The 26,872-nt window shown below is 44.7% G+C and overlaps 1 protein-coding gene across 7 annotated transcripts in view; it reads left to right on the plus strand.

Annotated features, from left to right (window-relative positions):
- The window catches only part of LOC117356715 (squalene synthase-like), a 68,904-nt gene that overhangs the window by 11,074 nt on the left and 30,958 nt on the right, over positions 1–26,872 (plus strand). For 4 of the 7 annotated variants that reach the window (XM_033936320.1, XM_033936316.1, XM_033936322.1 and 1 more), the window contains exons 3-5: positions 2,698–2,881; positions 9,955–10,083; positions 18,828–19,019. In XM_033936320.1, coding sequence (XP_033792211.1) covers positions 2,698–2,881; positions 9,955–10,083; positions 18,828–19,019 — 505 coding nt within the window. The remainder of the gene's footprint in view (positions 1–2,697; positions 2,882–9,954; positions 10,084–18,827; positions 19,020–26,872) is intronic. The other 3 variants (XM_033936318.1, XM_033936321.1, XM_033936319.1) reach the window with 3 other exon arrangements.

The following is a 26,872-nucleotide window of genomic DNA, read 5'->3' on the forward strand; positions in this document are numbered from 1 at the left end:
AAAAAACCCGCATAAAAGGGGAAGTAAAATAACACAGCAAATCTGCAAGAAAATAAGGAAGTTTAGGTAGAAACACTGCATAAGTACAAGCATGCAACCCAAAAACACACTTTTGGCCAAAAGTAATGGAGAAGCAATCTGACAAGCAGAGTATAGGCCTTCAATCCAGTGAGGTCTCTAAAAGGGGCGTGTCCCCTCTTTCAACGTCGGGGTTCACCACTGATGTAGACAGCTGTCCAGGCCTACCTCGGTAATGAGACCTCGCACGCTATATACTGGTTTCAATAAGTATATATTTATTTAGTCAATCAGTAACAGCTTACAGGAATAAATCATTCAGCATATAGCGTAACAGAAGGTGATCTCCAGGCCTAGGGATCCTCTGATGTCTGTTCTGCTCTGCTCTCTCCCTTCTAAAGGCCTGGTTTTTATACATTTCTTAGTGGCCAACACCACGTTGGTCTACATCACATGATACATCCTTATTGGCTACTTTCCTATGCTTTACTGCCTAGCTACATTCCTTTATTGGCTGGTTGACCTGCGTCATGTTATATGTTCACCATGTTTCCCGTAAGACCTAACCTATTCCCCGAAATGTCTGTTCCCGAACCATATTAGTATTTCCGAGCACAAGACCCCCTCCCAACTGCAAATATCTCTGACACTTGCTATTAGATGATATTTCTTGTGAATTCTATCTTCTGAGAATTCTGTCTTCTGACCATGGTCTGTTTATCTCTTCATGGTATCTGGCTGGGCGGGCCTTGGTGTAAAACCACAGCATACCCACAGCCTCAGGACCTGTTGCTTTTTCTCTAGTTTTACTGCTACAGTAGCTAATTGAACTTAAAAACAGCGCATTTCCCCATCTTTGCATGCTCTTTAGTCAATGGGAAATATCTTTTCACAGCTAATCTACTGTTTCCATCAGCTGCAGAGATAAGATACTAGTTGCAGGGGGAGAGAAAGGTTTTTGTAGAGAGAACAGTGTTTGTGAGCTTATGGTTGTTCCTTGTCCCACTTCACCTGGTTTAATAATGTCAGGACTTACAGGGATTCTTCCAGAGGGATTCTTCCAGAGCTTCCATGCTTTACCTTCTTGCCATCTCCCTCCTTCTCTCAGAAGTCATTTGCTTCCATCATTCATCCTAAGCCTAAGCCTTCCACCTCTAAGGGCTTCAGGCTTCTACCATCTTACCAGCAGCGTTTCCCACAGAGGGCAGCTCCTTATACCAGAGTGCCTCCTAAGAAACAACCACAGCAGCAGCAACAGAGGCAGCAGAAACCTCAGACTCCTGTTGCTCCTAAGGCCTCTCAACCTTTTTGACCGTCTAGTACAGAGCATAACCTCCATCGTTCTGCTTCTGTCCTCTCCCCTTCCATTGGAGGTTATCTCCATCATATTTACCATCACTGGGAGATGATTACATCAGACCTCCTGGGTGCTGTCTATCCTCAAGGAAGGATACTCTCTTAATTTCCTCCAGATTCCACCAGATCTTCCTCCAAGAGAGTATCCTTCCAATCCATCCCAGACCACCCTTCTTCTTCAGGAAGCTCAAGCTCTGCTTCATCTCCGTGCCATTGAGGAAGTTCCCTTGGAACAGCAGAGAAGGAGGGTTTTACTCCCGTTACTTCCTAGTTCCGAAGAAGACAGGTGATCTGCGCCCCATTTTGGATCTCAGAGCACTCAACAAATTTTTAATCAAAGAAAAATTCTGCATGTTGTCTCTAGCATCCTTATATCCCTTTCTAGATCAGAACAATTCGTTATGTTCTCTAGATCTCAAAAAGGCTTATACTCACATTCCCATCCTTTTCCTGAGGTGAGTGTGTAGTTATTCTAGAGACCCCAGTAATCAGCCTCGAAGTTGAATTCCACAGCAATTGTAACGCCTTATTTTTATTTTATTTTAAAAATTTCTATACTGTCTAATTCCTAGGCGGTTACATTTTGTCTTGGCTATTCTGAAGTAAAGTGAGTTGTAATAATCTAATCTTGATAATATTAACCCTTGCCCACCTCCTGGATTGGCTATGACTACTAACATCCTCACTCTAGGGAGTCTCACTCCCAAACTAGTGTGTGTTTACACGCCCATACCTCTAGTGCGGAAGATTTTGCTGAAACTCAAACTGGACTAGGGAACCATGATCCTCATTGTGCCCTTTTGGCTGATATATGGTTCCCTCTACTTCTGGAGTTGGTCTCCAAGAATCTTGGACTGTTTTCTGACCTTAATCACCCAGAACAAGGGTGTTCCTTTTACATCCCAGCATCCAAGTTCCAGCTTGGATATCATAGCTGGGATATTGAGAGCCTAGAATTTGCATCCCTTCAACTATATGAGGGTATCTCCAAGGCCTTGCTTGCTTCCCGGAAAGACTACACTATGAGGTCATACAATTTTAAATGGAAGAGAACTGGTGTGAGAGCAAGGTCCTAGATCCCTCTTCTTGCCCTATACAAAAACTGCTTGAATACCTTCTGCACCTTTTTGAGTCTTCTCTAAAAGCCACTGCTGTCCTCGGAGAATATCTGCTACAGGTAAGTATCTTTGCTTTTTCAGTGGTTTCCTTTAATATAGGGAATGATAATATGCATTGGTCATACTAGTGTGGTTACCTTTTTAAGTATTGCTGTAATGAAGTTCAAATATGCATTTCTTATAGACTGCATATGTTTTGTCCTAGGCATGCAGTATGTATATTTTATCTGGTGGTCCGTGCTCTGGATACTATAGAAGATGACATGACTATTGCCTTAGAAACAAAGGTTCCCATGTTACATGATTTTCACACCTACCTTTACCAGCCAGAATGGCGATATGCTGAGAGCAAGGATAAGTATAAGCAAGTGCTTGAAGATTTCACAACGGTAGGCAAAGTGTTTTCTTTGCTTATAGAACAACTTCCTCATTCTGTATCGCCCTGCCTCCCTCCGCAAATTCCTTCCAACTCCTACAGGCAACAATCACAGACTATCATATTAGGCGACTTTAATGTATATTTTGATGACCCCACTCCATAATCTCATCTCAAATCTTAATCTAATACAACATGTCACAGGCGCCACACACAGGAGTGGCCATACCCTAGACCTCATTCTTTCCATTCAGACTTCATCCTAATCCTTATACACTACTGATCTCCTTCACTTCCATTGAATGACCATGCCCTGCTTTTATTTTCTCTCACAACTATGGTGTCAAAGACACTGTTCCAACAACAGTAGTCTTACTACAGAAATCTTAGAAACATAACCTCTAGGGCACAGTTCTTCAACCGCCGGTCCAAGGACCGGTGCCAGTCCGCAAAAAAATCTTGCCAATCCGCGAAGGATTCAGACCCCGCCGCAGCAAAAGGTGCCGGCGTCAGCTGACGTGCAACTTCCTGTTGCCGTCGTTATGCCGGCACTCCTGCCTGCCACCAATGACTTCTCCGCACCCCCAGAAAAGCAGCGGCAGGTCTGTGTGCTTTTAACTTCAGCACACAGCTGCCCCTAGGCAGTATTTTATCGCGGTTTCATGAGGCAGCCTCGGGCAGCCTCGGCCCACATTGCATCGCCTACCAAAGGCCTCGAGGCTGCCTCATGAAACCGCGCTAAAATACTGCCTAGGGGCAGCTGTGTGCCGAAGTTAAAAGCATACAGAGCTGCCACTAGCCTACAAAGAAGAAACATTTGCTGGAGAGGGAAGGAGGGAAGGGAGTAGGGGTGCTCCTGGACAAGGGAGGGGAAGGGGCTACTGCTGGCAGGGGAGAAGGGAAAGGGAAGAGAGTTACTGTTGGATAAGGGGAGGAAGAAAGGGCGAAGATACTGCTGGACAGGGGAGGAGGAACATTGGAAGGAAACAGCTGGCAGGGAGATTAGAGGAGGGGAAGGAGTCAGGATGAAATGGGGAGATCAGATGAGGGAAAGGGGAGAGACAGAGGAATGACAAGGTAGAGAGAGATTGATGCTGGAAAGGGGGGTCAGATGAAAAATAAGGAAAGAGGGACAAAGATGCTAGATCTGGTGTAGGAGAGAGGGGCATAGAAAGAACGCAGATACCATATGGGAGGGGGAGGGGCAGAGGGCAGACGCTGGATGGAAGAGAGTGAAAAGACGATGAAAGCAGAAACCAGAGACGACAAAAGGTAGAAAAAAAAATTTTATTTCTATCTTGTGATTAGAATATATCAGATTTTAAATATGTATCCAGCTAGAGCTGATGTTAGACATAACTGGGGAGTGCAAAGCCCAGGCAGTATGTCTTTAGCTTCCAGCTGGCTTAGGGCTCTCTCTGACCAGGAGGCAGTTGCCTTAGTTGCACTCCCCCTAACACCATTCCTGCCATGTGTGACTGCGGTATTCTGTTAGCATGATATTTGTGTAGCATTCTGTAATAATTTGGCTTATTCAGTTTTCTTGATAGTAGAGGGGATATATGTGAAGGGGAGGGGAGACGGGGGTTTTGTTGATCTTTGCCCAGTATGATTTATATTTATAAAATGACAATTGTACAGAATATTGTTTCTCTTTATACTTTAATAAAATATGTTCAATATAAAATCAGAACTATTTGAGGCTTGTGCGGATGGGATCAGATGGTTAACGAGACCGAGCTCGCGGGGACAGGGCGGCAATGGGGTTTTTAAAAATTTCAGTCTTATTAGTTTGCCGGTCCACGATATAATTATTTTATTTCCGCCGGTCCATAGGTGTAAAAAGGTTGAAGAACACTGCTCTCACTTAGATCTAAACACTTTCAATGCCTTACCATTGCTGGAGCAAACTTGTGCATGGAATGCTAATCTCAACCAGGCATTAGACTCTCTTGCTCCCCCCTCCCCCCACTTCTTTTTAGTCAGTTTCACGCTTTTCAGTCAAAATCCTCACTAGAATTCCAGCAGGAGATTTCAACCTCGGGGCTCACTTAGCTGTTCAAGTTTCTAGACCTGCTAAGCATATATATGGGAGTGATCTGGTTAGGATCTTACAAACTTGACTCCCATTCTGGTCAAAGTGTTGGTTCATCTAGCCTCAGTATCCGATTTTTATGTGCTCAATCCGCATCCCAAATACCTGGCGGAATCCAACAAGTGACAGCCTTCCATGCTACTGATCCCAGGTTAGGCATTGGCTTCCCACATGTCTGTTTTCAAATGTCCAATCCAGGTTGCGGGTACCTGGCAGAAACCTGAAAGCAGCAACTTTCCATGCTACTAACCCCAGGACAAACAGAGCCTTCTTTCATGTCTGCCTATTTGCAGACAAGGGTCCTTTTCTCCAGGAACTTGTCCAAACCTGTTTTTTATCCTCATCCTTTAGCAAGAACTCCATTAAAATTAATGACAGATTCAAGAAAGTATGATTACATTACACCAGTAATAAAAGCAGAACACTGGCTCCCAATCAGACCGGATTACTTTCAAAATTCTCCCATAAAACATATCACTCAGACAGATCACTCTACCTGTCCAAATATCTAATTCCCTACTCCTCTCTATGAACACTGAGTTCATCCCAGGCTAGCTTGCTACACGTGCCTTCACTGTTCCACATCTGCTACGACAATATTTGTTCCAAAATTTTCAATGTGATAGGCCCCACACTCTGGAACTCACGACCTCTAGAAATTTGCTTTCTATCCTCTCACTCTGAGTTTAGAGGCACTCTTAAAAAAAACTCTCTTCAGAGACTCATTCTGCAACAAACCAACTCCAATCCCCCCACCCCCATTTCCCTCCTCCCCTCATAGAATCTGCCCTACTCACAGGATATGTCTTGCTTGACTCCCCGCTGACTCCAGCAATCTTTTCCCCCCTCTTCAACACTGTTTCCCCCCTGTTCTATACATAATAGAGTTTTTTTCTCTCCCACTTTTCCCCTTTCCTTCTTACCCTCTCTTATGCCTCTATCCTACTATGTTTTTTTTTTGTATATCGCTCTGAAGGCACACCCTAGGGCGGTATATAAAAAAATTTATCTATATGTAATAAATTGTTATTAATTTTACATTTGAAAAACAGTGCAATTTTCATCCATTTTGTACATTGTCTTTTGGCTGCTGATACCCATTGGGCAGTGGGTTTCAGTGTATTGTCTTTTATGTCTGCTGGATCCTTTTCATGGGTGCTGAATCCTAAGGTTGACCCTAGCGCTGGTCTCAGGGGCTGCACTGGGGAACATCTCCATGGCCTTGAGGGTTCTGCTGGTCTTAGGGGCTATTCTGATAGCACTGCCTAGGATGTGACCCAGGCTCAGGTGGTTCTTTCAGCTCTCTCATGTCTCTCATGTCTCTTCTGTCATGGGGTCTGCTTGGGCAGCGTGTCCCTGATTCAAGAGGTGGTTTTGAGTTCTTTCTCTGCCGCCATCCTCCAGTCTCATTCAGACTGGACATCGGATTCCTTTCTGGTGGCTTTGTCCTAGTTTGGTTATTTTCAGGCTGTGTTGCAGTATTTTCTCATTGTGTGTGGAGTTTGGCTCCATCTCTGTCTGATTGGTGTCTTCCTCTGGTGGGGTTACGTGGCTCCGTGTAGGGATAAGGCATGCAGCTCCATATTGTAGAGGCAGTACAGCTCCCTCTGTGGCAGTAGAGCGCTTCTGATGGTCGTTGACCATTTCTCTCTCTTGGAGATGCAACCCCATTTCCTTTGATGGAACACTTCAGGTTGTGTATGGCTTACCTCCGCAATTGCTGGTATAGTTCTTTTCTCTACTGACACTGTCTCTGTAGGGATACCTTATTTTTCTCTGGCCATTCATCCTGGCCTCACCTATGTTGTGGAGTGCATTCCATAGTCCCTCGGTACTCCACTCCTGAGTTGCAGGGTGACTTTGCCTCTGGTTGTCTGTGGAGGTTACTCTGACTTTTTGTGTGATGCATCCTCATCTCTGATGGGGTCATTACAACACTACTTCTGGTTTGACTGGGATGAGATTTCCTTCTGGTACAGAGCGGATTTATCTTGGGATGTTGGGTGCTCTCAGCTGGGTGGTGCAGCATAGTACCTTTCCTGTACATAGATCGTGCCTACATTTGGATGTATAGCACTGCTCCTCTTTGTATAGCAGTATAGCTCCACTCTGCCTTTGCATGGTGAGCATGTCTAGGCGCTGCTTAGCTGGATGCATGGTGTCGTCTTTGGATATGGAGCATGGCTTCTCCTAGTTGTGTGGCATGCCTCCATCTCTGGATGTAGAGCGAGGCTTCACTTGGATATTTGGCATGCTTCCATCTCTGGATTTAGGTCATGACTCCACCTGGCTGTGTACCCTACTGCCTCTTCTGAATGTAGCGCACAGCTTCACCTGGCTGTATAGCGTGCCTCCATCTCTGGATAAAGAGCGCAACTTTGCTTGGCTCTGTAGTGGGCCCCATTCCTGGAAGTAAAGCATGAGACTTCTTGACTGTGTAGTGTGCCTCTATCTCTGGATGTTGTACACTTTTCCACCTAACTGTGCAGCTTGCTTCCATTGCTGGAAATACAGTGTGGGGCTGTGGCATAGCCCTGTCTCTGGTTGTGCATGCGCCCTACCTGACTCTGCATCATGGCTCTGGCTCTGGATATTGAGCACAGCTGTTCATGGCAGTACACTGTGGTGGCTCTTCTGGACAGTTCTGCCTGGCCGTTCGTCATGGTACCATCTCTGAATGTTAGCCATGTCTCCACCTAGGAAGGTACAGCAAGGCTCAATATTTATATGTCAAGCACGTCTCTGCTGTGAGGTTTGAAGCTGTACTATTGACTCCACCTCTACATGTTGAGCTCTGCTTCATTGCAGAGGATAACTGTCACTAGTTGTCGAGCGTTTTGCCATTTGTGGCTCTTTGACACAGCTGCTCCTTGTCTGACTGTAGAATGCAGCTAGCATGGCTCCATTCCAGGCCTTTAAGTGTGGTGCCTGTCCTGGCAGATGCATCATCTTCCTGGAATATCCAGTGGTGTGGTGGCCAGCTCAGTTTCTACATATGGAATGCAGTGCCCTTTGGCTGGTCCAAGTAGGTTTTTTTAGCAGCTGCACATGACTCGCATCAAGGAGAGCTCGCCCATCTGTCCTTCAGGTCCTCTGGCAGTCCAGGTTCAATTGTTTGATCTCGCTACATAGCGGGCTTGTCCTGTCATTTTAGCTCCAGGCACTGGGTGAACCAGTTCTTCATTTTTGGTTGCCTACCTTGAGGTAGTCGGCCTTTCTTCCTTTATTGCTTCTTGGGGACCCAGTTGCACCATCACCAATCAGTTGGTTCCTTGTGGATGGAGCTGCAGACTGCTTCACTTGGTGTCTCATTCTCCTCAGCATTCAGTTCTCTGTCCCATCCTACTAAGGACTGCTTTGCTACATCCCACTTGTCTCTGGATTCATCCGATGATGATAAGGAAGGAAAAGTTATGTCTTACCTGATAATTTTCTTTCTATTAGTCACAGCATATAAATCCAGAGTCTCACCCTTTGTTTGATTTGTTTGCCTCATTTCTCTTTTTTTTTCCATTGGGGCTGTTTTTTCTGACTACTGCGATTTGGCTCCTGTGAGCCTTATTTTCTGGAACTGTGAAAAGGAAGTTCTGTCATTTTGTTCTTCATGTTTGTCCTTCTGCTTTAAGAGGAATACTGGCTTTTGAGTTCAGTTTTGGAGACCATATCTGGCGAAGGACGTAAGAAGACTTGAAGCGGTCCAGAGGAGGGCGATGAAAATGATAGGAGGCTTGCGCCAGAAGACGTGTGAGGAGAGACTGGAAGCCCTGAATATGTATACCCTAGAGGAAAGGAGAGACAGGGGAGATATGATTCAGACGTTCAAATACTTGAAGGGTATTAACGTAGAACAAAATATTTTCCAGAGAAAGGAAAATGGTAAAACCAGAGGACATAATTTGAGGTTGAGGGGTGGTAGATTCAAAGGTAATGTTAGGAAATTCTACTTTACGGAGAGGGTGGTGGATGCCTGGAATGCGCTCCCGAGAGAGGTGGTGGAGAGTAAATCTGTGACAGTTCAAAGAAGCGTGGGATGAACACAGAGGATCTAGAATCAGAAAATAATATTAAAAATTGAACTAAGGTCAGTACTGGGCAGACTTGCATGGTCTGTGTCTATATGTGGCTTTTGGTTGAGGTTGGGCTGGGGAGGGCTTCAATGGCTGGGAGAATGTAGATGGGCTGGAGCAGGTTTTAACGGAGATTTCGGCATTTGGAACCCAAGCACAGTACTGAGTAGAGCTTAGGATTCTTGCCCAGAAATAGCTAAGAAGAAAAAATTAAAAAAAAAATTTAAATTGAATCAGGTTGAGCAGACTGGATGGACCATTCAGATCTTTATCTGCCGTCATCTACTATGCTACTATTGCTTGCAAAGAAGCTTACCATCTTATATAAAACAGAGCTCAGTTTTATGTTCTCTGCCTGCTGGTGGATGGTCATAACCCACTCAGCTCTGGATTCATCTGTTGTGACTTAAGGAAATAAAATTATTAGGTAAAACAGTTTTTCCTTTCTTACATGCAGTTGCTCATATTAAACGTCAACTGCCATTGTGATGCCCAGTTTCCCAGTCTCTCAAGATCCTCTTAAAATATTTTGTTATATGAAAATGGTTGAGAAATTATCTGTTGGGGTGGGGGTGAGGGGCAAAATAACAGTTCCCCCAACCTATATATATCCCCCGTATGTTTACAAACTCAATACACACATACCCATACCCATACACACAAACACATACCCTTATACCCAATAGCACCAAAGAAGTACATCCATTGGAGTTGGAAAGAATTTGTGTGTTCCTCATGCTTTCCCCACTTGTTGCGTTCACCAGGTAGTTGTGACTTGGACTGGTTCCTGTTGGAGATAGAGTGCTGGGTTTGATGGACCTTGGTCTAACTCCAAATGGCTTTTATGTTCTTACTAAAAGATTTAGATTGAAACTGGTGTGATTCACTGCAGTTGTTTCATTCTTGTGCACTCTTCCACCTTAGATTTCCCTGGAGTTTCGGAAACTTGCAAAGAAATATCAGGATGTCATTATTGATATATGCTATAAGATAGGCGTAGGAATGGCTGAGTTTTTGGAAAAGAAGGTGGAAACCTTGCAGGAGTGGGACAAGGTAAGACTTAATAGCAAGCAATGGTTAATGGAGATAGAAATGGGAATGGTAATAGGCCTTGATATGCTCAGGAAATTGCACAGATTAGTGCGATGACAGAAACCTGGATTTTGTAGCTTCAGTTCTGGGGTGAAGAAAACACTCAAAATTTAGGGAAATATACTTTTCAGTTTGTTGTAGACTGAATTGATTTATCTGAAATTGTTTTAGAATGCATACCAAATTTATAGGATTTAGTTAATTTTTAATACATAGTGTGGGGTTTTGTAGCAGTTTGACCTGGGCTTAGAATAAACCAGCTCATCCTTTTAATCACATTAATTTTGTGCTTTCTTTATCCACTTGATAGCCACTCAACCCAGTGATGAATAAAGAAAATATGCATATCTAATAATAAAACAATTGAGGACAACATAGACAAAACTCCACTAAATCTAAAAAATAACAAGGGCCTGACCACTTAACCATAAACAATAACTTGAAAAACATTAAATTTAAAATTCATGATAAAATAATCTGAACGTAACCTTAAAAATGAAACCTACAATCATTAATTGCTCTTAACTTACCCAGGTGGGAAACGGTCTTCTGTACGTGTTCCACTGTTTTTCCATAATGTCCAGGATGCACCATCCCATTTCTTTGTTCTGTCTATAAGATGTCTATCTGGTCATATGCAAAAGTTAAACCTAAAGGGAATGAAAAGAAGCTAAAATGCAACAATACCAAATGAAAGACTTAAATTACAAAAAGCTGCTTCAAACTTGAGAAAAACAACTTATTTTCTAGTACAAAAGGCATATAAGTCTTGAACCAGTGGGTTATGTACTTCTAATCATGAGTTGGGTAGAACAGTGTTTCTCAACGTTTTCAAGCCAAGTACCTCCTAAGTCTAACAAATATTAACAGAGTATCCCCAGCCAAGCTCCGCCCCAGACCCCACCTCCATAATAATAGTACTAATTGTAATGCACCTGGAGTACTGTGTTCATTATTGGTCACTGTACCTTAAGAAGGATATGGCAATACTTGAGAGGGTCCAGAGGAGAGCGACACGAATGATTAGGGCATGGAAAACCTTTCGTACACTGAAAGATTGGAGAGGCTGGAGCTCTTCTCCCTGGAAAAGCGGAGACTCAGAGGAGACATGATAGAGACCTACAAGATCATGAAGGGCATAGAGAAAGTAGAGAGAGATAGATTCTTCAAATTTTCAAAGCATATAAGAACAAGAAGGCATTCGGAAAAATTGGAAGGGGATAGATTCAAAACAAATGCTAGGAAGTTTCTCTTTACTCAGCGGGTGGTGGACACCTGGAATGCGCTTCCAGAGGACGTAATAGGACAGAGTACGGTACTGGAGTTCAAGAAAGGATTGGACAATTTCCTGCTGAAGAAAGGGATAGAGGGGTATAGGGGGCTACTGCGCAGGTCCTGGATCTGTTGGGCCGCCGCGTGAGCGGACTGCTGGGCACGATGGACCTCAGGTCTGACTCAGTGGAGGCATTGCTTATGTTCTTATGTTCTATCCATTTTTCATATACACACAATACAATCTTACTAGTCTTATAGCCCGTTACATTAACGGGTGCTAGAATATATGTGTGAGTGTCTGTCTTTATTTCTTTTTCTCTCTCTGTCTCCTTAACCGCTTTCTGTATTTCTGTATTTCTGTCTTTCTTTGTTTTGGCTGTCCATCACCACCCCTTGCGTGCTCCCCCTGTCCATTCTCCCTTCCTTTTACCTCCCCTTATCCAGCAGCAGCCCTTCTCCCTTGTTTACCTCCCCCTGTCCATCATCACCTCTTCCTGCTCCCCCTGTCCAGCAGTACGCCTCCCTTCCTTTCCCTCCCCCATCCATCAGCACCTCTTCCTGCTCCCCCTGTCTAGCAGTAGGCTTCCTTTTTTTCCCCTCCTATCCATCAGCACCTCTTCCTGATCCCCCTGTCCAGCAGTAGGCCTCCCTTCCTTTTCCCCCCTGTCCATCAGCACCTCTTCCTGCTCCCCCTGTCCAGCAGTAGGCCTCCTTTTTTTCCCCCTGTCCATCAGCACCTCTTCCTGCTCCTCCTACTCCCCCTGTCCAGCAGTAGGCCTCCCTTCCTTTTTTTTCCCCCTCTGTCCATCAGCACCTCTTCCTGATCCCCCTGTCCAGCAGTAGGCTTTCCTTCCTTTTTCCCCCCTGTCCATTAGCACCTCTTCCTGCTCCCCTTGTGCAGCAGTAGGCCTCCCTTCCTTTCCCCAACCCCCACCAAAGCAGAATCTCCCCTCTGTCTATCCCCTCAACAGTCCAGCATGTCCCATCAATCCATCCTCACTTCTGTCTGCCGTTCGCCATGTGGTCGATCCGCTGCCGACAGGCGGGGTCCAGCTCCATTAGCAGAAGTCCCTGGTCGGTCCTCCCCCACCCCTCCCGTACACGCCAACCAACCTGCCCGGTCAAACCGTGGAGTGTCGCTCCCTTCGCCACCCATGGACTAAAGTGCTTCCCTTCCCATCTGACCGTACCATTCGCTCCCCCCACCCTCCTTCCACACGGTCGCACTGCGGCCCTCTCGGAGTCAACGGAAGAGAGGTGAGCGGAGAGCAAATAAGAGGCGCTGGAGACAAACATTGAAGATGGGGGTCATAGGCTTTTTCGTCCCTCCACTGCGGCGTGAGCCTGAGCCGGCATAGGCGGTTGAGGGGGGAAGGTTGTGGTCGGAGTTGCTAGGCTGCAGCGGATGTGTGAGTTGCGAGTGTGGGGCCTGCAGCGGCGCGGTGGAGAGCAGGCTGTGGTGAAGTAGTAGGCGCGCATGCACACTCGTGTTTCCGCGACGGGATCAGGGAACACGATTTTTTTAGTGCGCATGCGCGTCCTACCATTTTATTATATTTGATTAATACATAATGGTTACCACAAAATTTAAAAACCACAAAGCGCACGGTATGCATAGAAAATCTTAATTATATTCAGGTTTTTTTCAAAAAGGTCAAGGCAGATGACTTTAAAATATGCAATGTCACCTCAATAATAACTATAGAAAAATAGACAAATATAGTGCAAAATATAGACAGCAGATATAAAGTCTCAAAATGGACACATTTTGATCACTTACCCCTTTTCTACAAGAGTTTGTAGCACAGAGAGCCGTGCTGCTCCCGACGCTCATAGGAACTCTAGCAGAGTTTCGTAGAAGAGGGGGTTAATTGAAAATAAAATCATTTTTCCTACCTTTGTTTGGTGATTTCACTTCCTTCTACACTTCCTTTCTTCTGCCTCCTGCATGCATCATCTCCTCCAGATCTCATTCCCTTCTCCAACCAACATCTCTCTCTGTCCCTCCATGAGTCCAACTTTTCTTCCTCGCTCCTCTACCTCTATTGGCAACATGTCTCCCTCCCTCTTTCACTGTCCATCTGTCTTGAGAGATCCAGGTATCTTTCCCACCCCCTTTATTGTCACATCCAACATTTCTCACTCTTTCATCCCCTGAATCATGTGCAGTATTTTTCACCACTGCCCACCAGCCCCAGTCCCATTTCTCCTTCTATCACCCCTCTCCAGCACCATGCCACATCTCTCCCTCCATCACTAGGTCCAATATTCCTCCACCTTGCATCCCTTTCAATTTGTCCCTCTGTTCCTTCTCCACCACCATATCTGTAAATTGACCCATCTTGGATGGGAGCTGCCCATGGTGAAGTAAGCCGTTGGAGGTGAGTGAGCCAGGTTATGATGTGATCTGTGGCATTGGCTAATAGCCAGCTGGGGCATTTATCATGGATGCTGCTTTAACCAGTGTGCCACACTCTCTCCCTATTTAACAACTTTGAATAACTTTGGCCTAGAATCACTAAAGTCAGCGATCGTCACTAAACCTGTTTTCACAGTTTTAGCAATGATCGCTGCTAACCGACCCGATTCACAATAGCCCACTGTGTGTTTTTCCCCTCGATTGTCCATTTTCTGATCTGGCCATGCAAATTAGTAAAACCCCATGCAAAATAGTCAAGCGATTGATTCACTTACATTTGCTTGGCTATTTTGCATTGGGTTACAGACAGGTCTGCCTGTTTTTTGGGTTTTTTTTTTAAATCGCACATTACACAAGCAAAATATCTGCCAAATGAAAAAAAAAGCCTCCCGACAGTGTTCTCCCTCCCCAACAAAGCACCCCCTCCCTCCCCGAACAAAAACAAAAGGCAGGAGGGATGCCCACTCCACCGGCCGCTGTCAGCAATGCAGGCCTTAGGCCTCTCTCCGGTGCATTATGTGATTGGCTCAGGTGCCTTGGGCTCCTCCCTTGGGAGGGGCCTGAGGCTTTTGACCCAATTAGGGACTTTCTTAGGGAGGAGCCTAATGAAGTCCCTGATTGGCCAAAACAATGGGGCAGCATCTGGTAGCAGGAGGGTGTGGGAATTCCTCCTGTCTCCATTCTGGTTTGTTAGGGGGATTATCGGAGAGGGCCATCATGGGGCAGATACTGTGCATGTGCAACACATGCACAACATCTGTGTCATTAAAACAAAAAAGCCCCAACAGCTGATTGGCAGGATGCTGATTTGGGGCTTCCTCTGCCACTCGGCCGTTAGGGCTTCCCCAAACCAGCTCTGTGATCAGACGGGACCTCCGTACAAATAATTTGCATGCACACTTCTTGGAACAATCAATTGCTGTTCCAGAGTTAGCCAAAAAATTGGCCAACAGCAACCCACATGGTCTTAACAACCATGTTCTATTCATCTAGCCCCTAGATTCTTTTTCTGGGTGATGACTCCTAAGAGATGTTAGCCAATGATGGAGATTTGCCATCTGGTATGAGGGCAAGGCCCTAGATCCTCTTATTTGCCCTTACACAAAATCTGCTTGAATATATATCTTCTACACTTTGAGTCTGGTCTCAATAAGAGTTCACCTCAGTGCAATCAGTGTTTATTGTATATGATAGCCTTTAGTTTGAATCATGGGAGGTTTGTTTTTAACAAAGCCCCTGTCATACCTTCGCCTGGATCATGGGACCTCAATGCTATCATTACCCAGCTGATGAGAGCTCCGTTTGAACCACTGGATTCCTATCATCCTGAAGTTCTTGACCTGAAGGTCCTGTTTTTTTGGTGGTGGTCATTTCAGCTCACAGTGTCAGTGAGCTTTAGGCCCTAGTAGCAGATCCATCATATACCAGATTTCATGATAACCAATCCTAAGTTCCTTCCTAAGTTTCATCTTAACCAGCCAATCATCCTGCCAACATTCTTTCCAAAACCTCATGGCCATCTTGGTGAAATCACACTGGACACAACCTTTTACCTGAAGCAGCCTAAGTCCTATAGTTTTTGTTGATCTCAACAGGATGGGGGTAGCCATCAATAAATGCACTCTTTCCATTTGGCTGATTGATTGCATCTCTTTTACTTATGTCCAGGCTGGGCTGACTCTGGAGGGTCATGTTACAGCTCATAATATAAGAAAGGCAGGATTAATTTGTCAAAGGCCCCTAGGCACACAAGTCCCGTAAGCGAACCGAACCCAGGCCACAGGGCTCCAACTCTGCGCGCATCGGTTTCCCTTCTCCACCAAAATGGGAAGTTACGTCATGAGGGGGAGGGAGGAGAAGGGAAGCAAGCACGTGCAATGTTAGAGCCCCGCAGCCTGGGTTCAGTTTGCTTATGCACGGCAGGCAAGAGGGCAGTGAGAGAGTAGAAGGGAGGTAAGCTTCCCTTGCCTCACCTAGCAGTTGGGGGGCCCCCTGCAACTGTGAGACCCAGGACAGCTGCCCTGTTTGCTCCCCCCTAAGGCCATCCCTGGGGCCTCCATAATGTTTCCGAGCCCAAGGTATGTGCCTACTGGGCCTACCCTTTAATCCAGCTCTGAATATAAGAGCTATGGCTGCGTCAGTAGCCCACTTGAGATCAGCCTCCTTTGAAGAGATTTGCAAAGCTGCAATGTGGTCTTCCTCCACACATTCACGTCCCACTGCTGTCTTGAGCACAATATCTAATGTGACATCTAGTTTGGTCACAGTCCTGCAGAATTTCTTTGGTGTCTAGAATCCAACTCCACCCGCCTAGGCCCATTTTATTCTGCTCTAGGCTGCATCTTCACAAACAGTATTGTTTACATATAGTTCAGGATAATTAACCTACTTTTTCCTTGCTGTTGTGAGTCCCTATTGTCCTCAGAGAAAGTGAATTTATTTATCAGTAGCAGGTATTCTCCGAGGTCATCAGCCCACGCTCTCCTATTGGAGTTGAATTTGGGGCTTTTTTTTTTTTTTAGCTACACTATAGTACTGGTTTTTTTAGCTATAATACTATTGGTCCTGCACTCACAAGTTGGGCTGTAAGTCACCTGTGCATGCATAGTGAGAGCACTACCTTAAGATCTTAAAGCAGTGGTCTCAAACTCGTAGCCCAGGAGCCCGCCAGATACTATTTTGAAGCCCTCGGTATGTTTATCATAATCACAAAAGTAGAATAAAACAGTTTCTTGATCATTTGTCTCTTTAGCTATAAATCACAATATTAGCCAAAAGGAAAGATTTGCCAAAAGGAAAGATTATAAACTATAAAGAGTTTTACCTCATGAAAACTTGTCATCCTATATAATAAAAGGTTAGCGGCGCATGCGCTTTTAAAAAAGCGTGATTACTGCCGCCGTGGTGTGTGATCCATGGCCGTGTTCCATTTTAGAACCCGGCCAAAGATCACTCTGGCCACTCCCGTCCTCCCGCCCTCACCAACCCGAAGCAAGCTCTACACACCTCCCGCCCTCACCTCACCAACCCGAAGCAAGCTGGAACGTACCTCCCGCCCTTGCTCACCACTGCTGCTGAAACTCCTCTTCGGGGCAGCCTGCGATTGTGGCGGGCCTCGCAGGCGCTTTCCGGCCTCGGTGGCACGTTCCCTCTGATGCATGGGATCGCGTCGGGGGGGGGGGAGCGTGCTTCCGGGTTAGGAGCGGCCTGCAAAGTTCGCTGGGGCCGGCCACCATGATCGCGGCCTGCTTTGAAGAGGAGCAGGCCAGAAGACGCCGGGATGGAGGGAGGGTAAGCAGGGGGATTAATTCAGGGGGCGAGAGGGAAAGGGGGCTGCTTTGGGGGGAGGGGTGTGCTGAGGGGAGACAGAAGGGGCCATGGAGAGATAGGGAGAGGGAAAAGGGGCTGCTTTGGGAGGAGGTGTGCTGGGGACAAACAGTTTTGCTCTGGGGGGAAGACAAGGGGCCATGAAGAGACAGGGAGAGGGAAAGGGGGCTGCTTTGGGGGAGGGGTGTGCTGGGGGGAGACAGAAGGGGCCATGGAGAGGGAAAGGGGGCTGCTTTGGGGGGAGGGGTGTGCTGGGGGCAGACAGCTTTGCTCGGGGGGGGGGGAAGAGACGGAAGGACACAGACAGCGGCCAAGGAGAGAGAGATAAAGAAACACAGACAGACAGACACATCTATTCTAGCACCCATTAATGTAACGGGCTTAAAGACTAGTTTCTTTAATAAGACATTAACTATTTTTTTCTGAGGCCCTCCAAGTACCTACAAATCCAAAATGTGGCCCTGCAAAGGGTTTGCGTTTGAAACCACTGTCTTAAAGGAAAATATGCTGGGCACTGTTTTGGCATTGAACTCCTTGGATGATGTCATCCACATGTGAGAATAATTAACCTGCTGTCCTTGGAGAATAACTGGTACAGGTAAGTAAGTTTGCTTTAAAAATAATGCTAGAGGAATTCGATCCCTTAAAGATCTCATCACAAAACATTATGAAGTAACCTGTGATCTCCAAACAGGATTTAACTTCTCTAACAGCTTCTCTTCAAACCTGCCAGACCAGAATTATCCTTATTTCTTTTCCCTGGTAGTTGACTATAATTAGTATTACCAGATTTGCCCAAAGGAAAATCCAGACCCATAGCCACACCCCCAGGCCTGCCCTGTTCTGCCCCAGCCCCGCACAAGACAGCATCCACACATGCGCGGATGTGACTCACTGACATCACCATGTTGCATCCACGCATGCTTGGATGCCCCTTCCCAACATGATTTCGAGGGGAAGTTTTTTTTAATTTTATTTATTTTTTTTTTTTTTCAAAACCCGGCAAGCCGTCTGGACCCCCAGACATGTCCTCGAAAAGGACATGTCTGGAGTAATCCAGACGTTTGGTAACCCTAACTATAATGTTTTGCAGTTCAGTGTATATACGTCAATTTACTTTTTTTTTCTTTGTTAGCCCTAAGTCTTATAGATCAGTGATTTCCAGCATTTTTTGTTTCAAATCTGAGAAATTTATGATCTCAGACAAACAAACAGGAGGTCATAAATTGTCCCTAGAAACCACTAGACTAGATGATAGTTGTGGGCAGGATGCTTGCACAGTTGGTAGGTGGGAATCCAGTTTGTCAGTGAAATGTTGCCAATATAAAGGCATTGTGCACATGGGGCCTGAGAAAGACCCTCTCAAGTGACCAGTGGACAAATTGAGTTGGTTTGAGGATAGTGCTAAGGCATTGCATAACAGCAGTAAACGTATGTCTAAATTTCTACTGGAAAAATATAGATCATAGGCTTCTTTTATATTCACAACTAGTTGTTTGTTTTCTCAGGACCAGAAATACAGCCTTGGATTTTCGTTTTTGTAGGTCAGAATGATAGATATCATTTCTGAAAATTTAATCTTTCACCATTGTAAAGAGGCAAACAGGTAGATGTCGCATTATCTATTACGGTAATATGATTAGAAACAACAGGAAAGTGTCATATTTTATCTTTGATCTTGCAGTATGGCCACTATGCTTCTGGATTAGTGGGAATTGGATTTTCTCTTCTGATCTCTGCATCAGAGCAGGAAGATCCCACAGTTGTGCAAAACACTGAGCTCGTAAATTCTTTGGGCCTTTTCCTGCAGAAAACCAACATTATTCGTGATTACCTACAGGATCAGCTGGAGGGGCGTGAGTTCTGGCCCAGAGAGGTTAGTATCTTAATTTTTTATGGATACAGTCTTTTCTTATAGAATTACATTACAATAAAAGAACAAATTAGGGTCAGCACTAGCTATAAAACTCTGGGATCATCAGTCAAATACAGCTAGAGTAGATAGATTCAAAATGATAGAATTCTAACCTAAATTCAGTTCCCAACATATATTAATTCATGTTGTAAGCCTACTGAAAATTCTATTGCCTTATGATCATAATGTTAAGAACATAAGTAGAGAATGACACGGGGAAAAAAATCTGTCCTCGTCACCGCCCCGTCCCATCATCCTCTGCACCGCCCCGTCACCGCTGTTCCCTTCACCGCACCGTCACCGTCACCGCCATCCCTTTCACCGCCCCGTCACCGCCACTGCCATCTCATTCACTGCCCCGTCACCGTCCCTGCTGCATCCATATAAGCCTTAGTACTGTAATATTTAGCTTATTCCTTTCTTATAAATCAAAGTTTCTGCTGCTGAACTAGAGAAAGAGATGTTCAGCTGGCAGGGCTTTGTTTATAAATTTTTATCAACACAACTAATATACTACTTTATCCTAAAGCAAAAAATAAATAAATAAATAAATATAATTTTTTTTTCTATCTTTGTTGTCTGGTTTCTGCTTTCCACATCTTCTCATTCAATTCCTTCCATCCACTGTGTGCCTTCTCTCTGCATCTTCCATTTGCTGTTACTGTGCCTCTCCCTTCACCCCCCCCCAATTGGTCTAGTACCCATCTTCTTCCCTCCGCTCCCCCATAGTCTGGCATCTGTCTTCTTCCCACTCTGTCTTCCACATTTCCCTTCAGGGTCTGTTCCTCCCCACCCTCCTTCAATGTCTGTCCTATTCCTTTCCACCACCACCCTTCCCTCCCTCCTTTACCATCTGTTCCTTTCTACCACCCTTCAGCTCCTCTCGTGTGGCCTATCTATCTGCCTTCCTCCCTCTTATTTTCATGGCACGTTACAATGTAATTTGTGCAAGCCACTGGAGCCTGCGAGCTCGGTCCCTGTCCCATCCCCACAAACCATCTCGCTTCTGTGCTCCTATTTTCCCCATTTCTAATATCTCCCCTATGTATGTGCCATTGCCCCCCCCCCCCCCTGTGTCCATATACCATCCCCATGGCATGTCCCCTTTATGTCTCTGTCCCTATGCCCCATGCACATAATTTCCCCTCTTTCTGTTACCTTCCTGTGTCCAGATTTCCCCTATCTTCCTCTTCCATACCAGTGTGTCTCTTCTTTTCAACCCCATCTAGCTTTTTTCCCTCTTTCTTCCCCCCCTCCCCCACCTGCTTCTAGCATCTGGCTCACCTGCCTGTCCTTCCCTTTCTTTCCTGCTGTGGGGTTTTCTTTCCGTCTTCATCCCCTTGGCCCAGAATCCTTTTCCCTTTCACTCCCTCCTTCCAGTTTGAGCCGGGAACATGGGCGATCGCACAGTCCCCGCAGCCCCCACCCGCCTGCCCAATCGATCCTAGTGTTTAGCCAGCTCTCTCCCTTCTCCTCACCTTAGTTTGCAGGCTTTCTTTTTTGGCGACCTGCACACTTTCCCAAAGAGCTGCGCATGCGCGGCTGCTCAGTGTTCAATCTTCTGCTCTGCTGCAACTTCCTGTTTCCGGTTGTGTCAGAGCAGAAGATCGAAACTGAGCAGCAGCGGGTGTGCGGCTCTTTGATAGCGTGCGGGTCGCCGAAAAAGAAAACCTACAAACTAAGGTGAGGAGAAGGGAGAGAGCTGGCTAAACACTAGGATCGATTGGGCAGGCGGGTGTGGGCTGCGGGGACCGCGCGATCCTTCATGCCTCACTGGAGCGGTGAATGGTCTTGTCCCCGTCCCCGCAGCGACTGCTAGTTTTCGTTCCCCGTTTCGGCGGGTTACCCGCGGCTAAATGCGGTGGCCGCGGGTAAACCGCCACCGTGTCATTCTCTAATAAGAATAACCTTACTGGGTCAGACCAATGGTCAATCTAGCCCAGTAGCCCATTCTCACAGTGGCCAATCCAGGCCACTACTACCTGGCAAAATCCCCAAAAGTAGCAATATTCCATGTTACCGATCTAGAGCAAGCAGTGGCTTCCCCCATGTCTTTCTCAATAACAGACTATGAACTTTTCCTTCAGGAAATTATCCAAACCAGTCTTAAAACCAGCTACATTAACCACTCTTACCACAACCTCTGTCAACGCGTTCCAGAGCCTAACTATTCTCTTTTTTTTCAAATGAAAGCTTTTATTGAAAAATATACATAAGTATACAGCAGTGATATACAGCTTCAGCAAAGCACGAAGGAAAAATCAACAGTGCAGACAACAAATTAAACAGTAGTTATAGCCCCAACATGTCAAAAACCAACCACAAATCCAGCAAAACCACAGCAAAATCTCCCCTCCCACACCCCCCAGGGATAAAGCACAATGCACACACCGCCCTTTTGGGTAAGGATCTCCCAACCTCACCTTCAAAAACAGTTATCATAGGGTCTCGTCCTGTCCCACACTCCCAATTAAACATCCAATCCAATCCAACCCCCCACTCCCCCCTCCCACCAATCCCTATAGAAGCCCGAAATCTACGCCAAATATGAGCATAGCCATGATGTTTGCCATGTCGTAAAGCCGTTAACTGATAAAGGAGCTGCCAGGTAATTAAGCGCTGTTCCACCATATGCCAAGTGGGGGAGTGCCCCTGATTCCACAAAGATGCTAGGGCCAACCGGGCAGCAGTGAAGGCTAACTTACAAAATAAAGAGTCACCCCAATCAAGATCCAATTGGTGCCAAAATAACAGGGCATGTCTCCAGTCCACCGGAACCTGCACAGTGAGAATCCGGGAAACTCGAGAGAACACCTCAATCCAGAAACCGCTCACCCTCCCACAATACCACCACATATGCATATAGGTTCCCACCTCCCCACATCCCCTCCAACAAGAAGCACTCGTCCCCCCACGCCAGCGAGCCAGAACCTGAGGAGTATAATACCACCGAATAGAACTTTATACCCATTTTCAACCACCAATGCTGCAATGCCCGCCGAAGCGACTTCTCTCCAGATGTCGCCCCAAGTATCTAAAGAGATAGCTGATTCCCAATCCCCTTCCCAAGCCAACATATAAGGCAAGGGCCGAGCCCCCCGACTATTAAGACACCAATATATAGCAGACAAAGCACCCTTCCGGAGAGTCGGGCCCAGCAACAACTCAAAGGGGGTCTTACCCGCCCGTAAGTCCCGTAGGGCCCCCGAGGCCCACAAGTAGTGAACAGCCTGTAAGTAGGGAAACCGATCCTAAGCCAGAAGATCATAACGGCCCTGTAGTTCAGCAAAAGGCCTAATACTGCCCAAGAGAGGATCCCACAATTGACCCACACACACCAAGCCATGAGACTCCCACCTAGCAAACACACCCTCTCCCCGACCAGGCTCAAAGGCCACATTATGACGCAGCGGCGTATACCAAGAATGGTGCTTACCCAGCAACAAACTTCTCCGGGTCATATTCCAGACTCGCAGGGCTGTATCTACAGCCTAACTATTCTCCCAGTGAAAAAATAGTTCCTCCTATTGGTTTTAAAAGTATTTCCCTGTAACTTTGAGTGCACCTAGTCTTTTTTTTTTTTTGGTAAATATTTATTGGTTTTTTTAAACTTTGATAGCGTCATACAAATGTTAAATCAAAAAGACTTTACAAAAACACAGTTAACTGTACAATTATTACTATTAAAAATCATTTTCACCCCTTATCTGAATTATTAAAACACTAATACATATGATATGATTTTAGTATTACAATGAAATATTTAATTCCTTAAAATACATTTTCCACCTCCCACCCATCTACCCTCCCTGGATGTTCAATGAATCTAATGAGAAAAGAAAGAAAGAAACATAACATAAAGGACTTGTTAGTCCCTAAATGCTCCGCCAACATCCTTTCATATTTGTACGTGGTACACAGTTACCCACCAAAAACTAAAATTAATTCTATCGTGGTTTTTCCAATTGTGAGTAATCAGTTGAACTCCTACTCCTGTCAAGATCAAAAAAAGACGAGTTTTATATTTATCTAATGTAGGTTTAACATAAAGTAGCGTACCACATATTACTGCCTCATATGTCAAGGGGATAGATGATTCAAGAATAAGATTAATTTATCCCCAAGAAACCAAGTATCAATGGACAAAAATATAACAGATGATCCAAAGTCCCTATATTAATATGACAATGCCAGCATCTATAGATTTAGAATTATCTATTTTATTTAAATGAACTGGGGTCCAGAAAATCCTATGCAATAAAAATAACCATGTTTGTCTCATAGATGCTGACGCTGTATATTTCAACCTCCAAGTCCAAATTCATGGCCAACGAGATACAGAAATATACTGTTTTATTTCAATGCTCCAAATATCTCTAAGACTATTTTTTGGCTTCTTATTTAAAAATTCAGAAATCAGTTTATACCACTGGGCAGCCTGGTGCCCTACTAGATTTGTCTGGTAGCAGAGGATCTGGAAGCTGTAATAAGTTTTTAAATTTTTCCATTCAGGGAACCCACTCTGAATAGCCTGCTTCAACTTCAACTACCTATATTGTTGAGACTTTAAAATACCAAATGATTGTTGCAGCCAAGCAGTTTTCCATTAGACATAACATCATCTAATGTTCGAATACCTGCTTGCATCCAATTCTTCCAGGCGATCCCAAAACCGCCTATTTGAATCTTGGAGTTTAACCATAAGGACTGTAAAGTAGATTTCATTATAGGAACCTCTGTTAGTTTGTCAATAAATTTAATTGTTTTCCATGTATCCAATAAAATTATGTGGTCCTAAGCATATCTAGGTAGTCTGATACTTAGTACATGAGATAGTCGCATAGGGGACATAATTTTCCATTCAAGATATAGCCAGTCCGGCAGATGTTTCATGAGCTCAGGGAGGATCCAATACATGCCCTGACGCATTATATAGGCTTGATGATACCTATAAAAATTGGGAAAATTTACCCCACCCTCGTTAATTGATTTTTGTAAAGATACTAGAGCAATTCTCACATTTTTCCCAAGCCAAATACATTTTGTCAGAATGCTATTTAATTTTTTATAAAAGGACCCCGGGAAAAAAAACTGGCAACATACCCATTTGGTAACAAACCACAGGCAAAATCATCATCTTAACAGTTTGTACTCTCCCCCACCAAGACAGATGTAATGGATTCCACTGCTCACACATTTCTGTGACCTTCTGCAATAAAGATTTTTCATTTACTTTCATTGTCTCTTCCAGCGTATTTTTTATCCAAATACCTAGATATTTTATCCCTTCATCCTTCCAAAGAAAGGGGAATGAATCAAATAAACCTTTTGTACAATGTACATTAAGCAGAAGAACCTCTGATTTACTCCAATTTATCTTATAACCTAAAAATTTCCCAAATTTCTCTACCAACTCCAGTAAATGTGGAATGGTTATTCCAGGATTCCTCAAATGAAGCAATATGTCATCTGCATAAGCAGAGACCTTGTATTCCCAACCTCCGTAAGGAATATCCTGGATCTCCTCTGCTTGTTGAATAGCTAACAACAAGGGTTCCAGTACAATGTCAAAAAACAAAGGAGACAAAGGACAACCCTGTCTAACACCCCGCTGCAAACAGAAACGCTCTGAAAAATTATTATTAATATACAATCTAACAGCAGGGGAGCTATACAAAGTTTGAATCATTTGAATAAATCCAGAACCAATACCAAACCAATCCATTGCTTGATACATGAAGGTCCATTCTACACGATCAAAAGCCTTCTCTGCATCCAAGGACGCAATCTGGTATTATTGGAAGAATGTCTCTGAGCAATTAACCCTGTTTGGTGCATTCCGATAATATAAGGGAGAGCCTTAGCTAAGCGTAGAAACTTAGAAACATAGAAAAATGACGGCAGAAAAGGGCCAAAGTCCATCAAGTCTGCCCACTCTAGTGACCCTTCGCCTTGAATTTGTTCACCACCCCCTGCCTTTACATCATTAGAGATCCCACGTGAATATCCCATTTATTTTTAAAATCTGCCATGCTGTTGGGCTCAATCACCTGCAATGGGAGTTCGTTCCAATGATCGACCACCCTCTCGGTGAAGAAATACTTTCTGAAGTCACCATGAAATTTTCCTCCCCTAATTTTCAGTGGATGCCCTCTGGTGGACGAAGGTCCTATAAGACGGAAGATATCCTCTTCCACCTCGATACGGCCCGTGATATATTTAAATGTCTCAATCATGTCCCCTCTCTCTCTTTGTTCCTCAAGTGAGTACAGCTGCAATTTATTCAGCCTTACTTCATACGGGAGATCCTTGAGCCCCGAGACCATCCTGGTGGCCATCCGCTGAACTGACTCTATTCTCAGCACATCTTTCCGGTAATGTGGTCTCCAGAATTGAACACAATATTCCAAATGAGGTCTCACCATGGATCTGTACAGTGGCATTATGACTTCTGGCATCCTGCTGATAAAACCTCTACGGATGCAACCCATCATTTGCCTTGCCTTGGAGGAAGCCTTTTCCACTTGATTGGCAGTTTTCATGTCATCACTAATGATTACTCCTAAATCCCGTTCTTCCGTTGTCCTAGCTAAGGTCTCACCATTTAACGTGTAAGTCCTGCACAGATTTCTTTTACCCAGGTGCATCACTTTACATTTTTTAGCATTGAAATTGAGCTGCCAAGTCGATGACCATTGTTCCAATAGTAGTAGGTCCTGTGTCATACTGTCAGGCATAGTGCTTTTACCTACTATGTTGCACAGTTTGGCGTTGTCGGCGAACAATGATATTTTTCCTCTGAGCCCTTGGATCATATCACTTATGAATATGTTGAATAGGATTGGACCCAAGACCAAGCCCTGTGGCACTCCACTGGTCACATCTGATGTTTTGGATGGGGTACCATTTACCATCATCCTCTGAAGTCTACTGCTCAGCCAATCCTTAACCCATGCAGCTAGTGTTTCCCCTAATCCCAGCGATTTCAGCTTGTTCAATAACCTGCGGTGTGGGACGCTATCAAAAGCTTTGCTGAAGTCCAGGGACTCCCCAGCATCTAGTTGTCTTGTTACCCAGTCGAAGAAGCTAATCAGATTTGATTGGCAGGACCTGCCCTTGGTAAATCCATGTTGATGGGGATCACGTAGATCTTCTTCATCCAGGATTGTATCAAGTTTCTGTTTGATCAGTGTTTCCATGAGTTTGCATACTATGGATGTGAGACTCACCGGTCTGTAATTCGCCATCTCTGTCCTGCAGCCCTTTTTGTGGAGTGGAATAACGTTAGCTGTTTTCCAGTCCAATAACTTAGCCAGCAGTTTACCATCTACATTAATCAAAGAAATAGGACTGTAATTTGAAACCAACATAGGATCTTTATTTGGCTTCGGTAAAACAATAGTTAGGGATTCTGCCATAGTACCTGTAATGTAATCTTTAGTCAGTTGAGCCTGATATAAATTTAATAAATAAGGTAATAGAGTAATTTGGAATGATTTATAAAATTCCACAGTGAAACTATCACCACCTGGAGCGGATCCAACTCTAAGGGACTTCAACGCTGCTTGTAATTCTTTCAATGAAATAGGAGCCTCAAGATTTCCTTTTATATGATCGGGAATTTTTGGTCCCTTGAGTAATTTTAAAAACTCTGAACCTTCTTTCCTTATTTGGATAAGACTCGGAAGAATACAAAGCTTTATAAAAATTCAAAAATTGTTTTAATATATCTCCAATATGAGAATGAGTTTTAACCTTCTCATTTTTAATATCTACAATCTTTACTTTTCTCTTTTTAGCTTTAAGATAATTAG

This window comes from Geotrypetes seraphini, chromosome 3, assembly GCF_902459505.1.
Source record: "Geotrypetes seraphini chromosome 3, aGeoSer1.1, whole genome shotgun sequence".
NCBI lineage: Eukaryota > Metazoa > Chordata > Amphibia > Gymnophiona > Dermophiidae > Geotrypetes > Geotrypetes seraphini.